Source organism: Pocillopora verrucosa, chromosome 14, assembly GCF_036669915.1.
Source record: "Pocillopora verrucosa isolate sample1 chromosome 14, ASM3666991v2, whole genome shotgun sequence".
Classification (NCBI taxonomy): Eukaryota; Metazoa; Cnidaria; class Anthozoa; order Scleractinia; family Pocilloporidae; genus Pocillopora; species Pocillopora verrucosa.
In genome coordinates this window covers 7617473-7642702 of record NC_089325.1, presented here as the reverse complement: position 1 = coordinate 7642702, position 25230 = coordinate 7617473, and the positions used below count along the sequence as shown (strand labels likewise).

The 25230-nt window shown below is 40.8% G+C and overlaps 1 protein-coding gene across 1 annotated transcript; it reads right to left on the bottom strand.

The window, feature by feature from the left end:
- Positions 1–996: 996 nt before the first annotated feature.
- On the bottom strand, positions 997–21858 carry LOC131776451 (FRAS1-related extracellular matrix protein 2). The gene is made up of 17 exons (XM_059092620.2): positions 18785–21858; positions 14251–14586; positions 11353–13848; positions 11029–11166; positions 10499–10593; positions 9788–9944; positions 8901–9050; positions 8164–8373; positions 7251–7601; positions 6731–6912; positions 6111–6395; positions 4862–5903; positions 4312–4496; positions 3933–4140; positions 3316–3512; positions 2871–3017; positions 997–2700 (listed from the first exon to the last, which is right to left on the bottom strand). The coding sequence occupies exons 1-17, from the start codon at positions 21381–21383 to the stop codon at positions 2176–2178; spliced, it is 9303 nt and encodes a 3100-aa protein (XP_058948603.2). The 5' UTR covers positions 21384–21858; the 3' UTR covers positions 997–2175.
- Positions 21859–25230: the final 3372 nt, after the last annotated feature.

Below are 25230 nucleotides of genomic sequence, written 5' to 3'. Positions count from 1 at the left end.
AATACCCAAAATCAACCTCTCTAAATTATTCATCCCACCCCCTCCCTGTCAACATACACACAAAACACTGTTGCGGTCCTACGTGGTTACACACTGAACTTGCACGAACAAATCTTGAGGAACATATGTCGCCAAATTAGAGTCGTGTTAGGATTTTTGTGTTAACATAAAATTTACATTGTTCAATTCAATTGAAAGTTCAATTGCACCATTGTGAAGGACACTTCTCTCTTTCTCTTGGTTTTCTAGTTGTTAAATTATTAACAGTGTATATGAACATCTCCAGTATCAGCAAATCGAGATGGGTGTAAACAGACTGAACAAAATAACAGATAATTTTATTATGATTCATAATTTTTTTCAGAGTGTTAATTTTTTTTCTCAAGCATCAATAAATTGAAAGAGTGAAAGATGAGTATTTTGATTGTAAATAAAGCAATCAAAAGTAAAGAGAAACTTTTGCAGAGACACTTTATCATTCATACCTGCGTATTTAGTTGCTGTTTTATTATTTTTATTCCTTCAATTTTGTGCAGCAGTTTACAAAAATAGCTCACCACATAGCCTTGCTGAGTATCACGTGAACTGCGCGACCATCAAGATTCAAATACGGTCATTTAACTCCGGTAACCATATCCTTAAGCGTTACGCATACTCCCCGCTGCGCAACGAGCACAAAATGCGCATAACGGGTGACAAGGTTAATACGCGATGGATCGTGATAATAAAAATAAGCTAAATAATGATTTACATGATTCTGCTTGAATGTACTTTTAGTTGAGTTAAAGTATAACTGAATTGCGGAAATGCGTGAGTCATATGAACACGATCGTGACAGAGTCTTGTGACTTCAAATAGACTGTAACTCTTTAGTTTTCATGAGTTAACTTTGCGTTTATTATTGCTTTTTTAAGCCCTTATGTTTGAAATGGTTACCCGTCAGAAAAGCTAGCAGTCTAACAAGGCTTTGATAAGGCAGTTAAAAGACAGAGACACTGTGAAAGATTTGTTTATTTGTACAACTTGTAGTAACATCTGGAAACTACCATAACATGAAATCAACGAGTCAAGAGCTCATTCCGCTCCAGCCCCATACCTTGTTAAAATGACCGCGTAGACCTGGGCGTAAACAACGAGGCCGCGGTGAAAGATATATCATGATAAGTAAAAATGTGCCTCGTGATAAAAATCCTCTCCTAGAATCCAGCGATTAATTAAATAACTCTCATAAAGATATAGAGGAAAAGACAGCTAATTCTATCTATATAAATATTAAACAAACATTAATTTAGTGGTCAGAATACATTTCCACCAAATTTTTTTATCCTTTATATTATCATGTTCCACTTTATTTTTCCTCTCCATCGCTAATGAGAACAAAAGTTCATTTTTTCCCATATTTTTTAGCTCTAGCTTGCAGTTTACAATAATCAGGTTATGCGCAGGTCACAAATGAAAAAAATCATAAAACTCTTGCTTTATATTAGTACCTCAATTGTTAATCTTTTATCTTATAATTTTTGATCAAAATGCTTCAGAAAAGCACGGGAATGACATGACATTTTGTTTCTGTGCACTTCTCTGACTCAACTATTAACTGTGATACGGGACTTAAGTTGTATCAAAAGAAAAATAAATATCTAACAACTTTTATTCCAACGCCTCATACCTCTTTCTCGAATCGTTTATTGCCATAGTGGTGCCACAACTCTGAAATTTTCCGATGAGCTGCTTTGGCAATAGAGAAAACACTCACCAACTTGTTTAAGAACTTATATTAGGCAGATAAACCATCAAGGCGAATTTTTAACAATTGACCAAGCGCTAACCCTTGGATGGAGCAACGAAAACCCAGAGAGAGAGGCCAGAGGAACAGATGTCTTCTGAACACGATCTCTGACTTCGTTAGTCGGTTAAAATATTTTTTTTGAAATAAGCACCGTCACCTGTTGCTAAGTTATCATATTAGTATTACGACACTAAATGATTTCCTTGCGTGATCTGTCGTTGATTCAAAGATGTGAATATAAAACAGTATAGAGGTAAATTTAGGTGCCGAACTTTTTACTGCGTTTAGGTTAAAATTCGGTTGCTTCAGAAGCGCGTTAATAGCTGTTTTATATACATACAACGATGACTGGATGAAATGCACTTGGCTTGTAAGAATTCAGCTTTTCACACTGCCACACCCCTCCTCCGCATGATGGTAACTTCTTCCGATCTTGACTCAACTGCTGAAGAATTCTGGGTTTGCTGAGTCAGCAGTTTGCGTCTGAAAAAGACAGCCACAACAACCAAAGCGACCAAAAGCAAAAGGCAAACTACCGCAATGCCAATAACCAACGGATTCACCAGGCTAGTATCGTGAGCTCTGTTTAACTCTGTCTCCTTAACCTCTTTTGGCGGATCCGCAGATGACGTATTTCGTGCTGTTTCCGTTTCCGTTGGTTCAGATATAAGCCGTATCATCTTGATATTTGCCCCTTGCCCGTGATCTCCTATTTGCCGATTATCACCGAGATCGCGGCGGTATAAGCGATGCGAGAGCTTGAACGAGCGGCTATTTACCTCTGATAAGATATGGGAAGTAACTTCGTTCCTGTCAGCGGTGGAACGACCAATCGATCGAGCAGGTCTGGAGTTAACTCCGGATGTGACGGAATAGATAGCATGCATGAACCACTTCCGGCTCCTAGGAACCTGCCGAGGGGAAAACAATCGACGTGTTACTGTTGATGCAAGATAACCTGGTGCAAATGCTGGTGTAAATCGCGACAGTCAGGGTAAGGTCTGAGCATTGGAATGTCATGCCGTGTACAAAACAAAGCAACCACAATTATGGGAAAATCGAAATTTAATCTGCGACATACCTCGAACAAAGGAGCACTGTTCATTAAAAACCCATCAGATCCAGGGTCTTCTGAGAAGTTGGTGGCTGGGACTTCTTGTTCAGCAAATTTTGCTTTAAAAGGCACATTAGAGAGATGAGTATCTATTGTATCCGGTTCTTCTCTGTCCTGTTGAATGATAAAGAGAATTCACTTTTAAACCGAAGAACCCATTCAAAAAGGTCTCGTGGTGGAGCAATGATTTCGCTGAAAATCGGAAATGACGTTTAGAAGAAGAGGTGGGTTTCTCTCGAGCTTCAATCAATTTTTTAAGGAACTGTGTACTAGCATGCCCTGATTTGATGTGAAATAAAAAGGTATTTCAATACAGGAATATTGATCTATTTTGCATAACTAATTGAAGCATTTTTTCTTCCAATGCCTTTGCCTACTCATGTTCCTTGTGCAAAAGTCATCAAAAACTTACCAGAACTTTTAGCCGATGCTCCAAGTACAATGACTGCGCCATACATCCAAATTTGTTCTTCAGTGGGTCGTAAGTAGGAACGAACTCTCCGACCCCTGTACACAGGTACACCTTCTCTGCCGCTAAAGCATACCCCTTCCTACCCTTGCCGAATCCTCTGGCTTCGAGTAGTGAGATGCGACCGTAGATTTTCGAATCTATGCAAAACAATGAAACACGCAAGTAATAAAATTTCGGTTTCAAATATTAATTTCATTCAGAAGAAAGAGAGAAGGAAACTTGCCCCTATCACCATTTACAAACCGTAGTTATCCAGAGGGAACGATACTTGGAATAAAATGAATGTTTTTCAAAGGGGTGTGGAGAACCAAAGAACAAAGTACCTCTCTGCAAAAAGCTTCTCCGGGTATCTTGTGACATGTCGCAGGGACACATAGTTTAATAAGTCAGCAATATGAAGAATTAAGATCTAAGAGTGGCGCATGTGCGAAGGGATTTTAAGTCCGCTGATCTAGGTCGGCTTTGAATTTAAAATTTTAGGTCTTATGAACGAGAGAAAAAGAGAAACAGAGAGCAGACGGATAATTTTACTAATATGAATCTAAAGGGGTAGAAACCTCTGGAGAAGGCAGCGTCCACGTTTAAATCCTTCATCCCATTAACGTCTCCATCCAACCACTGATCCCGATTGGCCAGCAGCAGAAACTGAGCATTTAAAGTAAATTGCCCGGGGACTGGGTCAGGAACCTGCTGGAACCTGATTGGTAAAGTGAACGTCACCGGATCACGTGGATGGCAGGTCGGCGGTTCTGAGTAACTCACTCCCTGCATAGAAACAAAAAAACATACCCAGGCACTCATTTACATCAATTATTTTTGTGCCTTTCATTTACCAAAAACAATGCGCCATTAAGAGAATATCAACTGCAAATATACAGCTGATATTCTCTTGGTGCCATATAGTAAATACTACGTGAAGATTTCTAAAATAACCACCTCATCAACTGTACAAGGAATCAGTTTGATAAAATAAACACCAGTGTAATCTCGTAAGGCAAACTGGGATTGAAATCGCCAGGTCTGTTTGGGGTAGTCGAACGTTTGTTCACTTGATACCAGGCTCAAACCGAAACTCAGGTGGGGGCGGTCACGTGACATAACAGCTGCCATGGCTTGGGTACCTTCATCATGAAAAAAAATAACATTTTCAATAAGACTGGTGTAAATGAGCAATGAAAGGGGTGCGTTAAACGGATCTTTTTCTGCAAGAAAGATGGGCTATTAATTTATTTAAAGAGTAGGTTGTACGCTACCTGGAGGGAAATGAACTACAGCTTACCTAGTTTAAGATTCTTAGGGGGGGGTATGTGCACCGATATGCATTGTTTTTGCTATTGATGGAAGATAAGAAACCAAAGAGTACAAGCTCCATCGTATGAAGCCTATTTCTTTTATGCCTAAGCTCAAAACGCGCGGGTCTGTTGTTTTTGTCGCCGATAACTTTTTTGTAGGCACTTCATCGATGAAGAAGCTGAATTAAACTTACCAGGATTTTTAATCAGGTATGTTCCTCGAAACTTTGTTCTGGTGTTGAAATTCACCACCAGCTTCTTATCTTCCTCGCGAACAGAGATGGCTGTTGGCCACAAGTCTCCTTTAAACATACCCCCCTCAGGAGTTTGAATGCCATTATTCAACAGCACAGCGGTGTCGTAAGTTAGATACAGGCGCAAATACATGGCATGGTCATAATGGACCCAGTCTCCTCTGCTCCTTGGTACACGATACACATAACTCACATATAGAGGTACCCGAACGGTGATCTGGGATTGTGCGATATCACGTGATTGTCCATCTGACGTCACCGAAGCACCACAATACTGTGTGAGTTCTGATAAATCATAATAACTGTTAAAAGTCCAAACACAAGACTCCAGATCGAGATTCCTATAAAAGCGTATTGTTCTGTTACTTCTTAATTCGGAACTAAATTGATAAGGTTCGCCCTCGATCATACTTTCACGATCTTTCATGGAAGGAGAAACAAAACCAAAGTTGGTGATCAGTTCGTTTACATCCAAAAGGTTAGAACATTTGTGTTGCGCCTGTCTCAGCACACCTGGACGAAGGATCCGTTTGAAGTTTCTTAACCTCTTGGTAGATATAACTGGTATCAGACCGTCGGTATGAGGAATGGCTAATTTGATATGGACTTTGTTGGAATATTTATCATCCGTCATCCCTGTGAAAGAAATACTCGCCACAATCTCCTGGGAACCCATGCGATGAGGGTCATGTGGTGTACATAGTCCGTCTTTTCTGCTTACATTCACTTGAGGGCTAGTTGACTCCAGGCCCAACTCACCGCGGTCGCTAACTGCCCGCGCAACACATCGCACTCGAGTACCTGGGACTAAGTATGAGCTGTCTAAAGTCACGAGGTCAGTTCTTGCGAAAAAAGAGTCACTGGTGAGGTCCTTAGAATGGTCACCAACTTGCCAACGGAATTGCGTCAACCTGTTATTGATTCTTTGTGAGGAGCAGATGGAGCCAGTTTCTGCATAGCGCGGGTGTTTTGGATCACAGGCCTATACCAAAAAAAATTGAAAATTTATGCTTTTTCAGGACAGGATTATTAAACACAGTACGGAACATTTGTTTTCACACCACTTCGTAGACTAAGGGCAAAAATGGAAGACTACACCTACGACATACATACATACTACGTTCACTACACTCAGTATCCTACTACAGACAAACCTTTTTGATTTTTTATGATTTTTCTGGAAACTTACCGTTACACAGATCAGCGGATAACCCATTATAACCTCGGATCCTGCACCACTGACGTCATCATAGTCACGCAATGACACAATTCTAGGCGACAACGGAAACGTGACGGTTGGATTTGTAGACGGCTGTTCAATGTAAACGATAACTTTCTTCAGCCCCAGGCTACTTTCGCCGGTCATGTCAGAGCTCAGATGGACGCTGAACGCGGAGCGAATCTTTCGATGAGCGTCGAAGAGTAATTTGATAGCTATCACATGAGCTGACTTGTTTCCCGAAAACTCGATAATCTGTGAAGGGAAGTGAAGAAATTTATTCTTAATTGAATAAATATAGATTTGGTGACAAGAAAAGCTATTATGAACAAGGGCTGTCATTTTTTTAAAGAAATTTACCAATCTCAGGCTTATCTTGTTACTTTGAGAAAAACAGCCGAGAAGCAGGTTCCATCGCTGTCTACGAGTAACCCTTTGAAGCACTGAAGAAAGAAATTGGCGAGTGAGGAATGGCCTCAGAAAGCTTCGCGCCCGCGCTGCCTTCAAACTCACCAAATTTCCATTAAATTTCCTTTTCTTGCACGCGACTTGCGGCGCCATACATTAGCTTGCTTTTAATAAGGAATTACCTCGGTCATCGGTTGATAACTTCTACCAGCCTTTGCTGATCCATCAAGGGTGTAAACTCTGACTTTTGATCGCACGGTGGGGTCACCTGTTTTTTTAACTGGAATCAAAGCTTCGCTGTTCGCTCCAGCTACAGCAGGGCCTACGACAAATACACGCTCCTTGGTAAATTTAATCACAGGCTCTGGAAAAGAAAGAAGTACAAAACATTTCATTCTAGAAGTTGAAAAAGGCAAAACAAAATGAGAAAATTACAACCAAAGTTCTACAGAATTCATGCGCAATTGTGCCAAAAACTCAAAAGGTGTCTATAAAGTTAGATATGGAATTGATTGGTTTAACTGAAGCCTGAGCTCGGTTAACAGTTATCGGGATGCTCTGTCTGTCCCATCTATTTTCCTTTTTTATTCTAATTTGTTTAATTAAATATTCTCAAGATAATGGTTAGCTTTAAATGACATTCGAACTTGTAAATCAAATATTTTTCGTTTGTTTACTTGTTTACTCGTTCTTAGCACTTACTATCGGCAGAGTCCAATATGCTTATTATTGAAGTATTCCTCTTTCCTATCCGGTTTGCCTTGTCCACGCTTCCTAATCTTAGCCGAAACATCTCCTTCCCTTCGAATACAACATCGTTTACAATAGTCACGGGACAAATCTTCCGATACTCCCCTGGGTAAAACAGAACCAGTGACTTATCTGTGTCCGGTCTCTCTTTGAAATCTCGTTCCACCTGTGCTGTCAGATACCGCGTGTAACATCGAACTGATGACGTATATGAAAGATCACCACTACGCATGAGCACAACGTTTAGCGTTCCTGATTCCTCCTTGGCAAAATATGTTGTCTTTTCGAATTGTATTGTGGGCACTAGGAAGGAACCGAAGACATCAGACGGGAAAGAAAAAAGATAGCCGCAACTTTTACTCGAAAAGCTAATGAGCACATCACAACAAATAACATAATTTAAGAATCATTATCTTGAACTGGACTGCAAGTGGATTAATCAGGCATGAAGCCTAAGCTTGCTTTGATTGTCTTTATTCTTATATAACCTCTTTTCCCGTAGGAGAACTAATCGGTACCTGATAATTGTCAGTAAAACCAGATCGAATAACTAGAAATGGAATGGCATCCTGATCAATACGGGTGGCGATACTCTGTTTGCCTCATGCTATCGGAATAAGCCCCTCCAGTGATGGGCTAAGCTTGTGACACCTCACCTTTATTGATCACAGAGCCATGACAATTCAAAATTAAAAAGCGGCGAACAGAAATGTCGGGATATTGTCAGTTAGGTGGTAAAACTGGTCCCTCAAGTTCGTGCGCACAAAGCCAAGAGTCAACAAAGGAATTCTTCACCCCAGATAAGTAAGCTAGACTTTTTTGTACAAAAACATATACATACAGTATATATCAGAAAGAAACTCACAATCTGAAATTGAGTCGTCAATTGCAACAACTGTCTCGCTTGCCTGCCCAAGCCCAGCGTTGATAGGCGTTCTAAGTACAAGTTCAAATTCCTCCGTCCCCTCCACCTTAGGAAGTCCTTGGTCGTCTCGGATGGTGACCTGTACTGTCTGAATCTTTGAGAAAGGTGGGAAGTAAACCATCTGGATAACGGGGATGTAGTCCTCAGTAGCTACAAGACAACAACAGAAAATCCTAAGCGACTCGAACGCAAAGTGGTGCAATGTTTCGCACTCAGATTTGCATTTTGCGACCGAATCAATTGGTGATCGGGCTTAAATTTGTGAAAACGAACCCTCCATATTGAGGTGAAAATTCTGTCGCGACCCTTATTCAGGCTCATAGTCATTGCTCGCTCACGAGGGCGATATTTTCCACAGCAAAAGAAAGCAAAATTCGTCTAGCATGCCCGATAACTTGGCTACCACCAAGGAAATGGCCTTCAATCTTACAACTAAAGTCGATTGCCATCATCTGATTTCGATTCATCTGATTTACATTACATTGCAGAGATTAACACTAAAACATTACAATCAGTCGAGCACAAAGAACTGGAACGACTTTCAGAAACTCAAAACCATATTGTTTACAAAGGACAAAATAACTGCGCTGTTCTTAATTAATCTATATCACATTAATCTATATGCTCATTAATAGCCCTCTACTTTCCTAAAGTAGCTCATGTCTGTGCCTTCATACCTCGAGCGGAGATTGGATCCATTTGTCTCGACCTCAGGAACACAGACGATGGTTTCGAGAGGTCAGTTCCAGTCCTCTTCAGGCTGACGTCAATCTTGCCGACACTTTCATCCACAGAGTAACGCCCGCGATCAAAGAATACCTTGGGCTCTAAATAAACGGCAACAAGTTGTTAGGCTGATGAATACATTCCAAAAATTGTTCGACAATTGGGCGAACGAGACAGAAAAAACAGTATCAGATGTTACAATTAAACGCCGTTTAACCTTTGATTCAAGAGGATTCAAACAATATTTTTAGAAGGAAGTGTCACTTCCATCAAGTATGTTGCATGTTGTTGTACTTGACAGCCAGACTTGTGTTTACATAAGTAATCTGCTTTTGGGATAATCTTTGTCAACCAGACGTTAGACGTTGGTTTTTCAAAAGATGCCTTAAGCCCTTAATTGTAACTTGTAATCGTCTTAAGTTAGAGCGCGTCCGTGTTTTTTCCCTTCAAAGAGGACCGCCTATCAGGAACGTGCCAGCTCAGTCAACGCCGCGTAAAAGAAGGAATGAATTCCAAGAAGCCATGCCGAATGTTGTCTTTCTATACGCACTTGTGGTTCTATTTCTAACTTGTAATGTCGGCTTGTTGATATTATCTTTGTGTCGGAACAAGAAAGATGTTTTTTCGGCGGCGCACAAAGATCTAGAACCTCTAGAAAATGAAAAACAAAATAGCGGTGCGTCATTGAGGACAGCTTGCGTGTCTAGTAACGCAGTTAATGATCTCGAGTCTTCGCCCTACCTAGACTCGAAAATTGGCGCAAAGCTAAAGAAAACATGCAAACATTTATTTCATAATTGTTCAGATTATCGTGTCGCGTGTCAGCATGTTCCCTTACCGTCCTTTACATCCGGCGCTATGACAATAATGCTGCTGTTCCTTTCACTATTTATTCTGCTGCCAAGATGGGAGATCACCTTCACATAAAATTTTTCCTCGTTCTCGTAAAGAGAGTCATCAATAATGGTGACCGGACAGTATTTAACAGTATCGCCCTTCGAAGAAAAAAAGAAGGAAAATCAAATTAAAGAAGCTCTGACGCCACATTTTGAGTCGGTTGCGCGTCGCAGAAATTGCACTTTAATGAATGGAAACCTTAATGTACAAGTTTTTTTGACAGAAAAACCCAAACAAGCGAAAATAAAACAAAAAGTGATTAAGATGGTCAAGGATGGAAAAAACTTAGGAATGATTGCAAATGAAAGACGTGAAAAATTGCCGTGCAGCCTTTCAAGCGGTACAACCTACGAAATAACCATCCTGAAATAAAAGACTGACTGCCTGAGAAACTAAACCGATTCTTTATTATCCTAAGGCAACAGTCTGAGGAACCGCTCATGATTTTGCAAGACAGAATTTACAACGTAAATTCTGTTAGCCTAAGTAGCTAAGGGAGTTGCATCCGCTTTGAAGAGTTGAACAGCAAGGCAGAATAAATCAGCGGTAAGTCAGAGAGAGGCTTGGGCTCTACTGACTGCTACATTGTCATGTCATGTCAACCGCCGGCTGCGCAGCCTAAAAAATTCTATAATGGTTCTACAGTGCTTACCTTTCCAAAAGTAATCACACTGTGTTTGCTGTCAGGCCTCGTGATAAAGTCGGAGTAAGACAATATAGACGTAGGTAACGTCCCTGTGGCCCAACCTGAATCATATTAAATACAAGCTCACTGAAAGAAACTTCTTTTGTGAAGATCCATAAAAACATGATTGGTAGAACTATTCAATTCACTTATTTTGTACTTTTCCCTCGGTAGAGGAAGCAACAGACCTGTTGGAGTACCTATTGAAGACCCAGGATCAAATTATGAAACCCCCCCCCCCCCTCATCTCCACCCATAAGTGCGAAATGAAAACCGGCAACGTAACAGGAATACCTGATAAAATGCTAAGGGGTGGGGGGAACAGGGACAGAGAGATGATGAATAGGGGAGTAATCTGTAGTGGACAAGCATCCGATTTATGAGGAGAAGTGATTGTTAAAATTTTAGTCACTTCATTAAATAGAAATCGAGATGACAAGAGGCAGTGTGAGCTCCTTGGCCCGTTAGACTCAGCCATATCCTGGCTTCTCGCCTACCTTCCTCCCCGAAAAAGGTAGTCACACAACTGACATACAGCCGCTGACTGGTGTCTCCTGTGCGCCTCAAGGGAATTCTTACTTCTCCGACACTTTCCTCCACAACAAAGTGACTTTGAACAACTTCAACCGATGGAACTAGAAAATACCAAAAAAAATAGGGCAACAAATTACGAACGAAAAATGAAATTGCATCACTCAAAGATAGAAGTGGTGAAATACCAGATTACTTTCGACAGGAGTCCATAATGTGGTTCCTGTTTCGACAATCAAATGTAAATTGCTCTGTGCAAAACATATTTTTTAAAAATGATCATATCTTACCATCCTCCGGATCTGAGATGGTCACGTGAGCTGTCTTTGGTTGCCTGATGACGCACATCTCAGGACTCCTAAGCTCCACCTCTAACGTTTCATTGGCTTCGTAAATCCCATCATCCTCAACGATCAACTTCCACTCCGCTTTCCTCTGACCAGGACTAAAATGAACGTGCGCAGGGCTAACCAAGGAGAAATCCTGGCCTCGAGTAGCTGTAAGACCCTTTATAGCCATGCGAATAAAGGACGGGTCCCCTAGAAAACCCTTCCTGATGATTCCAAGGCTTATGGTTCCTTCTGTCTCGCTAACGTGGTATTTTTGACGTTCAAATGAAACCCACGCCCAAGTAAGAGAAAATCGCTGAAAGCGCAGGACATTCCCGGCAGGATCAGAAACGTCAAAGTTGAAACCGTCATTTGTGGCGTTACAACCTTCATGTAAGACATACGAAATGTTTCCGGCGTCAATGTCGGACTGAGTGAAGTTTGTGATGCTTCCGTTGCTATGGTAATATCCTTGTGCCACAAGATCTCCGTTTGATGGTTGAGCTGTGACAATGTACAGAAGCTCAGAATTATCACTGTCCAGGTCCGCCACGCGTAACGAAGCGCTCCTTATAACCAGCCCGATTTTGTTGCCCGGTAAGTTTTCAAGATTGGTGGCCGCTCTGTTAATAACCAGTTGTGGAATTCTGTTGTCCACGGGAACAACAAACACTTGAATTTCCTGGGGCTCACGAACCACATTCTCGGTGTCTGGAAACATGTAAAATTTGTTATGAATTCCGTCGCTTATCGTGATTTTAAAGCTGTCTTTGACCACGTCTGTACCATCGTGAGCATAGGAAATTTGATTAAGGTTGATATCTTCTTGCGTGAATACGTGCGTAGGAATCCCACGGTTAAGTAGCCAGCCGTGTAAAGGTACGCGCGTGACTGTGTACACGAGATTCGCGGGAGGCGTGTCTTGATCGTCCGCGCGCAGTTCGAAAGGTGTAATCAGTATACTCTCACCTTCATTGACCACAAGTTTTCGATGGATTAGAACTGGTTTTTTGTTGTCGATGTTTAACAGCGTCACCAAAAATGTGCGAACCACGTCATTAGTGCCATCAGAAACTTCAAAATCAAAACTGTCCGCTTTAGCTTCGTCGGTACTCGTGTGTACATAGACAATTTTATTTCCCGCCAAATCAAGTTGCGTGAAGGAATTAAGTCGCAGTCCGGGAAAGTCCAAGTGCTCCAAGTGACCCTTTAACGGCTGCTTTTTCAGTAAAAACCGTAGTTTTTCATTGGGACTTCCCGTATCGCTGGCACTGAGGAAGTTTGTCGAGATAATAACGCGAGAGTCTTGGGTCAACTGCACTCCTTTATTAATTACAGTTGGGTGAATTCTATCGCCAGCGCTGATTTGCACGTAAAATATTTGATTTAATCGTGTGTTTTTACCATCAGAAATGTCAAATTTTATCTGATCTCTCTCGCTTGGGATATGAGGATCCTGAGAGTAAACTAAACGTCTTTCTTCAATGTCTCTTTGAGTAAACCTTTGCCACCGACCTAAGTTTTGAACAGACCCATTAAGGTTTATAAGCCTCAGATATCCCGACCGCGGGGGACTGCGTACTATAAATGTGATGTTCTCATCTGAGGAATCTATGTCTGTGGCTCTGAGGTTGTTTGGTGTGATTGGTCTGCTTTCGCCAACAAACTCGATCTGTAGTCCAATATTCACTGACAATGTGGGTTCCTCGTCATCGATGGGAGTGATGATAACAGGAATTGAACGCGTTGTGTTATATTTGCCATCCGTGACGCTCACAACGAAAGAATCCTGAGTACTCTCGCTTCCATCATGTTGGTACACTATAGAGGTCGATTTTTTAATTTGCGTCAGGGAGAACCTTGGCACTGGTGCCACAGCGCCCCTCCGTGTGTCCGTGATCATGCCGTGACTTGGCGGCGTGACAACGAAGAAAACCAACTCATCCAGAGGTTCGTCAGTGTCGACTGCGTTCAGGACAGCTACGTCAATGATCATCTCATCACCTTCATCCACCTTAAATTCTCGGATGAATATCTGCGGTATTTCATCATTTTGCGGGATGATATCGATATTCAGCAAGTAACGCGGTGATGTGTTATTACCATCAGAACACGAAAAAGCCGCCCAATCCATGGTTGGCTCGCTGTTCTCATACTTGTCTTGCACGTAGCTGATGCGTCCAGCTCGTATCTCGTCAATAGTAAAAGAGGTAACACGTTTTCCCGCGTTGCTGATCTCTGATCCCCGAGATGGCGTGACATTTTCCAAGAAACCCACTGTGGGTTGTATATCAATGGTGCAAGTGACGTCACTGTCACGCGTATCGGGATCGACGATAGTCAAGTGGCGTGACGTGAGTTTGGTTTCTCCACCTTCAAGCACAACAAGTGGTTCGTTTCTACTCACTGCGGGCGGCTGACTGTCCACTGGTAGAATCTTTGTGACCACAGTCACTGCTGTGAGAATAAAAATAAAATAACATATTAATCTTTAACTGCATTTAAATGACGTGCTTGATATCAAAGCAACTATAGCGAACGCGAACTGAAGGTGTTGAACTGGTCATCTAATAATATTCAATAAAAACGATCTATGTTTGGAATAACAAGGCGACCTGTTTTGTGTAGGTAAAATTGTACAATTCTCGTTCAACTATCTTCTCTTCGCATTCGACCTCTTTCCTGGAAACCTCATGTAATTTTCATAGCACTTGAAAATTGTGAACATTTAGCTGTCTGGCTTGAGTTGCGCAGTTTTCCATAGTCACGAAATTACTTCAGACACACCAACAGGAGATTTGAACGAGTCTACTTGTAATCTGATAAAGCACATTTCATTACAATAACATTTTAAGTTACCTTCATATCTTCTTCCCTCTCGAATCCAGGTCTCTGTGTCATTCAACAACGTCATATTAAAATGATCCACATCTCCTTGGAGTCCAGTCTCTCTTCCAATGTGCTCGTAATAGACAACCCCAGCTTCCAAGTCCTGGACACTAAACTCGTAGCTCACCTTTCCATCGCGTAAAATTCGCCCTACCCGGGGTGGGCTAGCGATGCGAAGTATAATCTCCGTGTCGCGGGGACTTTGAGAAGAAGAGTGAATTTTGATAGCCTCCCGTGAATTTTCCTTTACAGTCACTGTCATATTGTACACATGACAAGTCACATTCTTGCGCTCAGGAATGATAACTGAATGGGTAAGAAAAAAAGAAAAACTTACAGACTATGACATTCCTCCCTGGGAAGTTTATTCACTCAAAAAGTCCCCGCCCAGTGGAAATGAGACCAACAACTCAGATTTTGAACAAGAGGCCTTGCTTTATCGTAGTCGTCTATCTATTCTGCCGAGGAAACCTCCAATGGAGAATTTTGCTTTAGCTAATGCGGCTCAAGGTTCTTGTGTCAGACTAATAAATGCACTCGATAACAAATTTATGAGCGAGGTTTGATATCAAGGGCTACCGGAGCTAGTTTTCCGCACCAATTGTTGTTGACAAACCCTTTAGCCCAGGGGGTGACTGCTATCTAAAATCTACTCACACTATCACTACTGATTCAAAACTCAAGGTCAAGAGAGTAAAGAAAATGATCGTCAACCAAAAAAGCTCTTGGTTATTAAACAAAGTTTCCTTTTCAATACCAAAATAAACATGTAAAGGAGAGTATTGAAAATATGCAGACTGATATTAGGGCGTGTAGGATTAGTCAGTAAAATTTTTACACGTACTGGCGATTACGATTCTGCTTTCACCAAGATGTCACCTTATTTTCCATTCAAATTTTTCATCAATCATCATATGTTGCTTTTGCCAGAGATATAAAAGGTTGAAGAAGACACCTTTCCTACAGTTTTCAGTTTATTCACGCAAACCCAATTTTTATCCCTGTGGTATGTAAACAAGGCTTAAAAACCTAAGTTCGATTCAACGATTCGCTATATTTTTCAGCTTATTAGCTAGCGAGAGATCGAGACTGGAAACATTTCCCTTCAGCCTTAGGCCGTGCTTTCATCTATGCTAAAAAAAGATCTCCCAACATAAATAAAAACTCCTTGTCTGGCTCGACAATTAAAACCATTTTCTTTTCCTTTTTTATTTTAGGGTAATTTGTAATAGGGAACAGAAACAAGAAACATTGTGCGGCAAAGAACTGTTTTCAAAGTGCTTAATCCATAAACTCCCCAAAAGCAGATTATACAGGATTTTTCTCAGACAAATGAGGTGGAACTTTCTAATCCTTATGAAATAGACTTTCAACGTGGACGGATTGAAACCGGTCCAAATTTCAGAGCCCGTCAATTGTCTGATAAGGACGTGAAGAAGTACTGCCAATCCAAGTGTTAACTATAAGCGCGTCCGGTCCAAATCCACTTGATTAAGACTCCTTTTCCATTTAGTAAGACTTCTGCAAGAAGTCATGGAAAAAAACTAGAAAGCATTCTGGAAACGTCTTCGAAATCCTTTATCAGGGGGGATTACATAGTATAGACAACATATTGAAATGCGATCGTTAATTCCGAGACAATTTGCGATAAAAACCGTTAAATAGAAATTCAAATAAAGTGTTTATTTATTTGTAGCCTCTGTTAACATATTGCTCGTGTTTGATTTAATCCGTTTAGTATGGATTAACAAGCTTTAGGAGTTTAAGGCCCCGCATGAAAAAAACCTAGAGGGAGTTTGCACGAAATCATAGAAAATAAATCTTTCTTTCTATTAAAAAAGCAAACGTGGTTTCTCAAAAATGGCCGATACTTGAGAGGCAAACTATGCGCGAATTTCACTATGGACGTCTGAATTTTGTCCTTTTTTTTTCCCAAAGCTGAGTTTTTATTGATTAGCTCAGCTTAAAATAAGTAGTGCCAACAAAATAGACAGGAATAGGGCACGCAAGCTTCTCAAATAGAAGGAGCATGCTCATTAATACAAAAAAAAACATTTCCTGATTACTTTAATCGCGCTTCTGCCGGAACACTTATCAAATTAGAGCGAATGTCGCGGTAATCAATCATGCCTCGCTTTCATGGACGACGGATGGCGCAAAAGATATACAGCACGTCTCTCCGTGAACAAACAAATTCCTCTTTCGATTTTTTCTTGTTCAGAAAATGTTTTGCACGCCTTGGTACGCAAATTTTTCTTTTCTTTCTTTCGGAACTCTTCAGAAGAAAGTCTTCTCTTTTCAGAAGGGAAAGAACATGACCTGGAATGCGAATTCATCTCACTTAGGTTTCAAGAGGTTATTGGCTTACTGTTAAGAAAAAAATCGCCAAGAAATACTATAGAAAATTATGAAAACCTCTTACATGCAAGGATGTATTACTTGAAAGGATTATCATGATAACTCATGAACAACTGAGGCGATAACTTCTTCGGAGACATATTTGAACGTCGCTATTTTATCTCTGAAAACCTTCTGTATTGTAATAATCTATAAAAAAGACCGAAAGCTAACCTCACACGATGAGGTTTGGCTGATGTCTATTTAGACTACAGCTTGGATGGTCATCTTCGTCTGATTCTAATGATTAGAGCCATAAATCATGCTCCAAGTCATGCTTTGTTTATTTTTCTTTTGATCTTTGGCCAAAATGAAAAAAAACTTTCATTGTTTTCGGTTTCATGGTGAAACATGATCCCTAAGAGATAAAACAACGGAACAAAGCAACATGAATTACACGTCAAGCCGAGTAAAAATCGTACTAAGTCAAACCAGTAGATTTGGTGACACGAAGGAGGATACCTAGTAGCCTATTTATGTTTCTATTCAAGCTTTCCATTCATACAAGCTTAGAGAGTTCATGTAACCATAATTTTCTGGACGTTTTTCTTTTATTCTTATTCATTTTCTTAACCATAGCTTTGCGGTCGAAGGTCGTTTTCTTAGAGAATGAAAGCAAGCACTCCTCCCCGGCCTCACAATCTTGCACGCGCAACTTTCCTATACGATCCTCGACGCTTGTTTCAATGTTGATTTGCGATAATTGTAACATTCAGACCTCCCTACTAAAACTCTATTGAAGCTAAGAGGTGATTCAGTCTCTTTAGCGTCCTAGAATATCCCATTTTACGAGATTAAAACCTTTAATAGCGCGAAAAATACAAAAGAGATAAGTAGAAAGCAATAAATAATGACGAGGATAGGCAAGAGGGGAGAAGATTAACTCAGATTGGTAATGACAAACTTGAAAATTTTAGGCTACAAAATCAGGGTAGATAAACACTGACTCTACTCTCTTATGAGTACAACAATCTGATCATGGCACGAATGCGACTTTTAAGCAAGACACAAATCTTTTTCCACTCTTGACATTTTAGACACCAGGGGTCCGATTCAAGCAAGTTGTGGTAACTTTAAAACCCCGAAGCTTTGACATTTTAGAAAAGGATATTTACAGCTCTTAAAATACTCTCTTCAGTTTCGTTTCCTAATAACTTCATTGCTTGTATTTCAAAACTAATGATGGCACGTGTGATCTTCCGAATGCGAAAAACTCTTGCCAGAAAGAATTTACTACGACAAAAATTTACGCCGCAGGCTCTATGTCTATCTTTAGTTACCACATGGTTTTAATTTACATTTAAACTCATTATAGGAGTGCCCTACTACACCTTTGTGTTCTTATGTTAAAGTGAAAGGGTACCTAAAACCCCAGATTTTACATTCATAATCCGGAAACGAGCAGCTCGAGGATTTTCGACTCTCAGCATTAAAAGAAATGTTCTTACTGCACGGAAAAGAGATCAGTTCAAAAAAGACAAAAAACTAAAGAATATAGAACAGTTCCTATTTTAGGTCATGTACTGTACTTAATGTATTATACTTAATCTCAGCGTAGAGAAGTCGGTGTAACATAAACTGAAATTTCTCGATGATCTTCTGCGTGATTCCATAGTCTTTCACAAGGCCGAGTACATAACGAGATCTTAGTTTTGCATTGTCTCAGATCAGAGTCAGAATCCGTTTTTTAAGTATCATCGATAATAAGAATGTTCAAAAATATTCCAAAAGCTAGAGAGAAAACTACATTCCGCTGGTTTTCGATAGTAATTGGGCACTCTTGAAGATTTCTCTCTTAATCCATGTATCTGCTTGGTTAGTTCATCGTGATTTATCATTTTACTTAAATGACCCCAACCCTAAGCTGTCTGGCTAAAGTGGCCCCACAGCCAAACACTAGTTACCCGATAAGTTCCAGCAAAAGCAAATACTCCTTGAGCTCATTAGCTTTTTTTTTAACCAGCAAGGGGGTAATAAAAGGCCTTATACTAAAGTCGGCCTCCCGCGGTGGACACCTCTTCGACAGTTCCCTCCCAGAACTAGTCCAGTCCCATAGGGACTCTTGGCAAGTTAGATAAGCACGTATATCACAATGACAGTATCATACCTATTTCTAAAAGGAAGTTTTGCCTTTGTATTCCATCGTCAACTGTCAATCCAACCTCGTCACTCGCCTCGCCTTTAGTCGCGTGACGGTACCAAACTTGGGACGCTGCAACATCCTGGACGCTAAAAGTGTCCAGATACTGCAACTCGAGGTCATTTTTGATGAGGAAGCCATACCGTGGGGGAGAAACCAGAGTGAGGGTCAGTTCATGTTTGGGTGTGTCCTCATCAAACGCAGTCAAATGTGCACTCCCCAGAATCGCCTGGTTTAGTTCGTCTACCTCTAAAGGTTTCACTACCACGCGAGGCCCTTGGTTATTAACCGGCGTCAAAATAACACGGAAGGCCTGATTTCTAACCGTATTACCCGACAAATCTGATACTGAAAACTCAAACTGCACGTATCTAGGTTTGGTACCAAGTTCCAAGTCAGGAGATTTGAAAATGATTTTTTTGTGCCGCAGCTGGAGCTGGTTGAATCTCAACACTTTTGCTTTCGTATTTGAAAGGAGAATTTCCCCAGCTGATTCACTTCTGTTCAGACCATCGTCAATAAAGCTAGGTTCCTTTGTAATGAAAAATAGAAGTTCGTCATCATTAGAATCTTTGTCTGTGTAGTGCAGTACATCTTCGCTTAGCGCCTCCAGTCCCTTCTCGTCAGCGATTAATTCCAAGGGACATCCAGGGAACAGAAATGGAGGTAAGTCATCGACTCGTCGAATTGTGACCTGAAAAGTTTTTATCGGAGAAACGTTTGGATCATCAGCTTCATCAAACATTACAAAAGCGACTTCATCACTGAAATATTCTCCTCCAAGGTGCCGATAGTAAAGGCGTCTATTGTTGATATCGTCCTGAGAAAACTGAGTAACATTTGTTTCATAAACGCCGTCCTCCAGAAGAACCCAGTTTTCGCCTCTTTCGGGTGGAGTTTTGGTTCGCAGGCACAAAACACCGATGCTGGTCTCTTCAAACAATGAATTATCCGCATTCTCTTGGAAGTTTGGATGGCTTATGAGTTTGAATTTTATTTTACTGTCCTCGGAGTCGATGTCTGTGGCACTCAACATGTACTGGTCTATCAATGCTAGATCCCCTTCGTCCAATGTCAGCCCAGTATTGTGTACCAGTGTTGGAGCAGTGTCATCCACGGGGCCAATAGTTATTGGGAACAGGAACTTTACGTCGTGTTGAGTATCGGTGAGTCGGAAGATAATATTGTCACTGTAAGTATCTGAACCATCATGGTGATAAGTTATGACGGGTATTTCCAAATCTGTTGCCATAAACTGATTTACTTTGTATCCAATTATTCGAAGCTCGCCATGCCTCAAGCCGCCAATCACTTGCAGCCGAACGTCATCAAAGTTATCTTTATCGGAGATAGCCAGATTGAATTTTTCTGTGATAGCCCGTGATTGACCTTCAAATAAGCTAAGACCAGCGTTTTTCGTAACAATAGGTGCTTGATTATTAGTCGGTTTTACCATAATCAAGAGAAGAATCTGTTCAGATTTCGCGCCCTCAGTGTCCACAGCCTCTAATCTGACCTGAAACATGCGCAGCTCCGATGATTGAGCGGTAGGAGGCCTATAAGCGATCTTAAACTGTTCGACATCTCTCTGATAGAAAGCTGTCAGCGAGTGATAAGGGTCATCGGTGTTTACCAGCGAACCTTCGCCTGATTGTAACGCTTGAGTGATATTAAAAATTATCTCACGAGCATCGGTTTCCGCGTCAGAGGCAGCGAGGATATCAGAAGTTATCGGGGCAAGCGTGTATTGATTGACTTCCACGGTATGAGAAGCTTCAAAAGAAGCCACTGGTCTTTGGTTCGATCGTGCCTCCATTATACGCACGATTATTTGAAAGTATTCCCTCTCGATTCGATGAGTATTTTCATCGATAAGCTCTACTACCAGTGGAATAAAATCGCGATTAGAAGATGAAAGCTTTTTGTGTTGATAGCGAATATTGGATCGTAAGAAATCGCTACATTCAAAGCTGGCCGTTTTCCCTTGGTCCCTTGTAACATTAACAAGTTCTCCGTATCGCGAATTTACTCCTCCGTTGTTGAAGTTCAGAATGGTAACGGAGCATGTTTTGGTTACGTCGTCTTTGAACTCGAGCACGTCGTTGTTTATGCCTGTGGAAATGCCCCCGAGTTCAAACACTTTGATGGGAAGATTTTTCTTGACGATTTCCATGTCTGTGAACGAAACCGTCACGCGAAGATTGAGTGGGATTAAACGAGTTTGTGTGTCGGCGTCCGCGCGGATTTGTAGTTTAACAAAGTCTTGCATGAAAAACATGGACCCCAAGTGTGAATATTGCACCTCGCCAAGAGAGAAATCGCATGGAAAGGTGTCTGGCGAGAGAAACCCCACTCTTTGCGATAAGGGGTCAGTTCTTAAAACTTCAACCTTACATGTGGCTCCTTCAGGGAACGTGATTTTCAGATCGCGCACTGGATCCAAGAACACAGATCGCCCCAGTTCCACAGTTATCGGCTCCAACTTTGCCACGAGGCGAAATCCACGGCATTCTAACACAAACTTGAGTAGAAAGGCAAAACGTAATAGGCCTAGGGCTCCGCACATTGTTTTTGACTCTCGTGAGATGCTGCGACTCTACTAGCTGTGATTTTACTGCCCCGGTCACCCACGAGTCTTGCTCTCCTTCACTTTACAATGGCTTTGACCAAACACTTTCTACCACGGGTTAATGATGTTACCGGAAACCGACTTGAACAAAAGTTTATTATATCTGGGACATCAGCGCTCAAAAAGATTCAATTTACACCTCTATCTGCCGGACCTCAAATTGACACGGCTAGTCGAGTCGCACTTTGAGTGTAGTATGTTGGCAAAATATTATGCAAACTCGCTCAGACCACCTGGTAGCGCTATTCAGTCGAATAACGCTACAACTCAGTCCCTAAGGCTGTTATAGCTGCTGAGTTCGGCTTAATGAACGGAAGTACATTTGGGAAATATCAGGTTCTAGACGAGGTTAATAAATGTCTGGCAAAGTTAACTGTCACGCTCTTATTAGCATTAGGGATTGTGAGAAACGATTTTTCAATTCTCTTTGTGTCCCAGCCGTGAGGCCAACAAATAAGCCAGTCAATTAGGCGGCGATTAAATCCCTTCGATTCTTGAAATTTCGTTTTTTTGTGCGGCGCCAGCGCACGCTGCTAAATATGCCAAACATCTGCTAATGCGCTTGAAGAGTTACCACGTAGATAAGTTTCTTAAACTCGGCTTAAAAACACAATAAAAATAAAATGATATTTCTCATTGTTTGCGTATCCTTTGTGTTGTTGTCAAGGGTTCAAGAAAACCTCCCATGTATTAAGTATTTAATTTGCCATTCAAAGAGCGAGGCGCAAAAGTTCCCTAGTGGTGACGGAATCACACTCGGCTGCCGAAGGTTTGTTTACCTTCATGTGGAAACCGCAGACTAAATTTTCGCATCTTTTTTTCATTATCACCGCAGGAAGCTCGCAATTTCAACAGGGCATAGTGAACAAAAAATCTCCCCAGGTTGAACTGTAACGAAACGCCTTCTACAGACTACCGACGAAGTCCTTTTTTTTCTTTTTGTTCTATTGAAGGCTGCTTTAAGGGAATTTAAGGTAGAATTTCTGAACAAGGAATCTCGCCTTACTTTTCTCTCCAGTTATTTACGTCCTATACGACAAAACTGAGGCTGCTCAAAGATTTTCACGCAGTAGACAAGCTCATTAGCACGGGAGATTAGTTGAAATAAGATTTGAGGCTATAGACAGGGCTATTTTACCTCGTTAATATGTCGATAATAAAGTGCGACTCGGCGGATTTGACACGAGCAAGAGAGATGTGCTCGATTAGCCCCGGGAGATGGTCCAAAGCTTCACCGCTCCGCCCATGCCCTCAATTTTATCAGACCAAAAAATAAGCTACATCAGATTTCTGAAACTCGGTATCCCTCTTAACTGCGATTTCGGCAGATTCCTTTCAGAACCAGATGTTCTTTTAGTGACAAGGAATTCCAAACAGCTCCGCAGATCATTTGCTTTGCTTACCGAGAAAATAAAGAGACGATTGAATTTAGTATACTATGAACTCGTTTCAGTTTTTGACGCACTCACTCTGTTCCTCTTATTTAATCAATGGATTAAAAATCAAATCGAAACGAGAGCTGTGGTGATATTTTCCAAACGCTCTTGCTCTGGCTATTTCCTTTCGATTGTTACATTTTACAAAATCTCTTGATGGATATACCATGTGATGACACTCATGCCACAGGATGAAATCTGTGTTGGCGTGGAAGGTATTAAAAGTTACGAAGAACAAGGACTTTGCATACAATGGCTGACTTTCTGCCCTGAACATCGATAAGTGAGTCCACAATTTGCAATTTGATAGAGCAGGCTTCTCTTAGTTTTCAAAATCATATATTTGTTAAGCATCAATCGAACAGATCTAAATAAATTGACTAATTGAGTGGAACGTTGCAAGTTTCATTGTAAGCGAAAACAGACATGGAGATCATTTCCTATCTAGGGGGCGTTGAGTTGTCGGAAATTTAGGAGTTTTCAAGTTAAAAGGCTTTAAATTTAGCACAGAAAGGTATGTGTCAAATTAATATGAAAAATTGTAGGAGAGATGTATTATCTCTCAATAACTAGCTTCCACAAAAATTCGAACGGAATGTGGCTGAGATCAAATCCATTCCACGAGGGTGGAGCTGACATTTTTAAAAGTTCAGGACTGAACCAGAAATTGACGGATAGCTCAAGAAACATCGTCAGCTAAAAAAGCACCCTTTTACAAAGATTCAGCCGTTTACAAAACTTTCAAAGAATTGTACTTTGAATATGACATCGCGTGTTCCCAGAGGATGGAAACTAAACCCTGGATTGCCTGCGGGTCACGGATCGGTAAACGACTGTCAAGAGTTATTCCTCTCTGTTCTAAACATGACAAGCCAGCCCCGTGTGAAAGTATCAAACTTATCAATTTATTTTGAGATCTTAAGGTGCAAAGTGAATAAATGCGATTTTATACGGCGGCTTCAGTAAATCACTTCTTCGTGCATGAAGAGTCACTCTGCTGTAAGCTCGACAAACTCTGTTATTATGTATGTAACCCATTTAGTTCAATCTCATCCAATTTGAGTTGATCTCGTGTGTGTTTGTCGGCTTCTTTACGTTTTGTTTGTGTTAATCAGTGTTCTAGGGCATGTTTGGTCAACATTTAATTGTATTTAAAAACCGTTCTCAACATTCAACCTTCGCGTGACTGGACGGAAGATCTAATTTAAACTTTAAGATAATAATCAGCGCTGTGTATGAATTAAAAAAAAAACACAACATGTGTGACCACACCTTTTGGTTTCAATGGGTTTTTCCGTCGATCACGAGAAAACAACTTTTTTTGATTAACTAATGAAGTAATATTGTTTTCCGCCCAACAAAGCCACTTCCGACGTAACCGAGAAGTTTCTACCGCATACCCCTAATCGTTTCTTTCATCTTTTTGTTGCTAATTTTGCCGGGCTCTTAATATACAAACTAGGCTTTAAGATCTCTTTATAACCTTGTAAATCTCAAGACTTAATTTATAATTCTCTCCTCTTACCGTATACATTTTCTCTAACTAGCAAACTTAAACTGTAAAAAGTGATCGATTCGTCCATTCTCATACATAGTTTATGCTAAAAAATTTATGAGTACCGCAAAGGTACGTCATACGTTCGTCATCGACCAAAGGCCAGCGTAGAGGTAAAAGAAAAACCAAACTCAAAGTTTTTCAATGCTCACTTTGTAAAACCGACCGGCTGATCGGAGATAACGTATCTTAGGCGTAAATTAGGTGTGAAGTGTCGGTATTACCAAAATACTCATCTGTAAATACAACAAAATATAAGAACCCCATTAAAGCAAGTTCTGTCACTATCCTTTTCCCCAAATTTGTGGTTTTGCGGCGGGTGTTATTTGTAAGACCAAAAAACAACACAAGCCTCAGGGCACGGAAAGTTTTGTTTACTACAGACCCCCAACGTAATTTCCTACCTCCCTGATTACTGCCTACGTAAAAAAACTACCTTTATATCCTTTGGAACACTCCCTCGTGGAACAACACAAAATTCGATGTAAACAAGCATATAACTCGTGCACAATTCATCGCAGTAGACTCTTAAAATCAATACTGCGATACAAAAGTTACTCCAAGAGATGACAATAAACTATCAACTGCCAAGACTTTGACTCTGAGACTTATGTCAAGTACTTGAGATCCTTTTGGCATAGACATTAGAAAATCAAGAGGAGAAGAAGACAAAATATTAAACAGAACAGAAATGCGAAAACAAAGAAATTATTCAGAAACAGGATCCACGGGATTAAAATATGGATGGGCTTTTTAGGCACCCGGTGCCTAAAAAGGGCCTTAGTTCCACGCG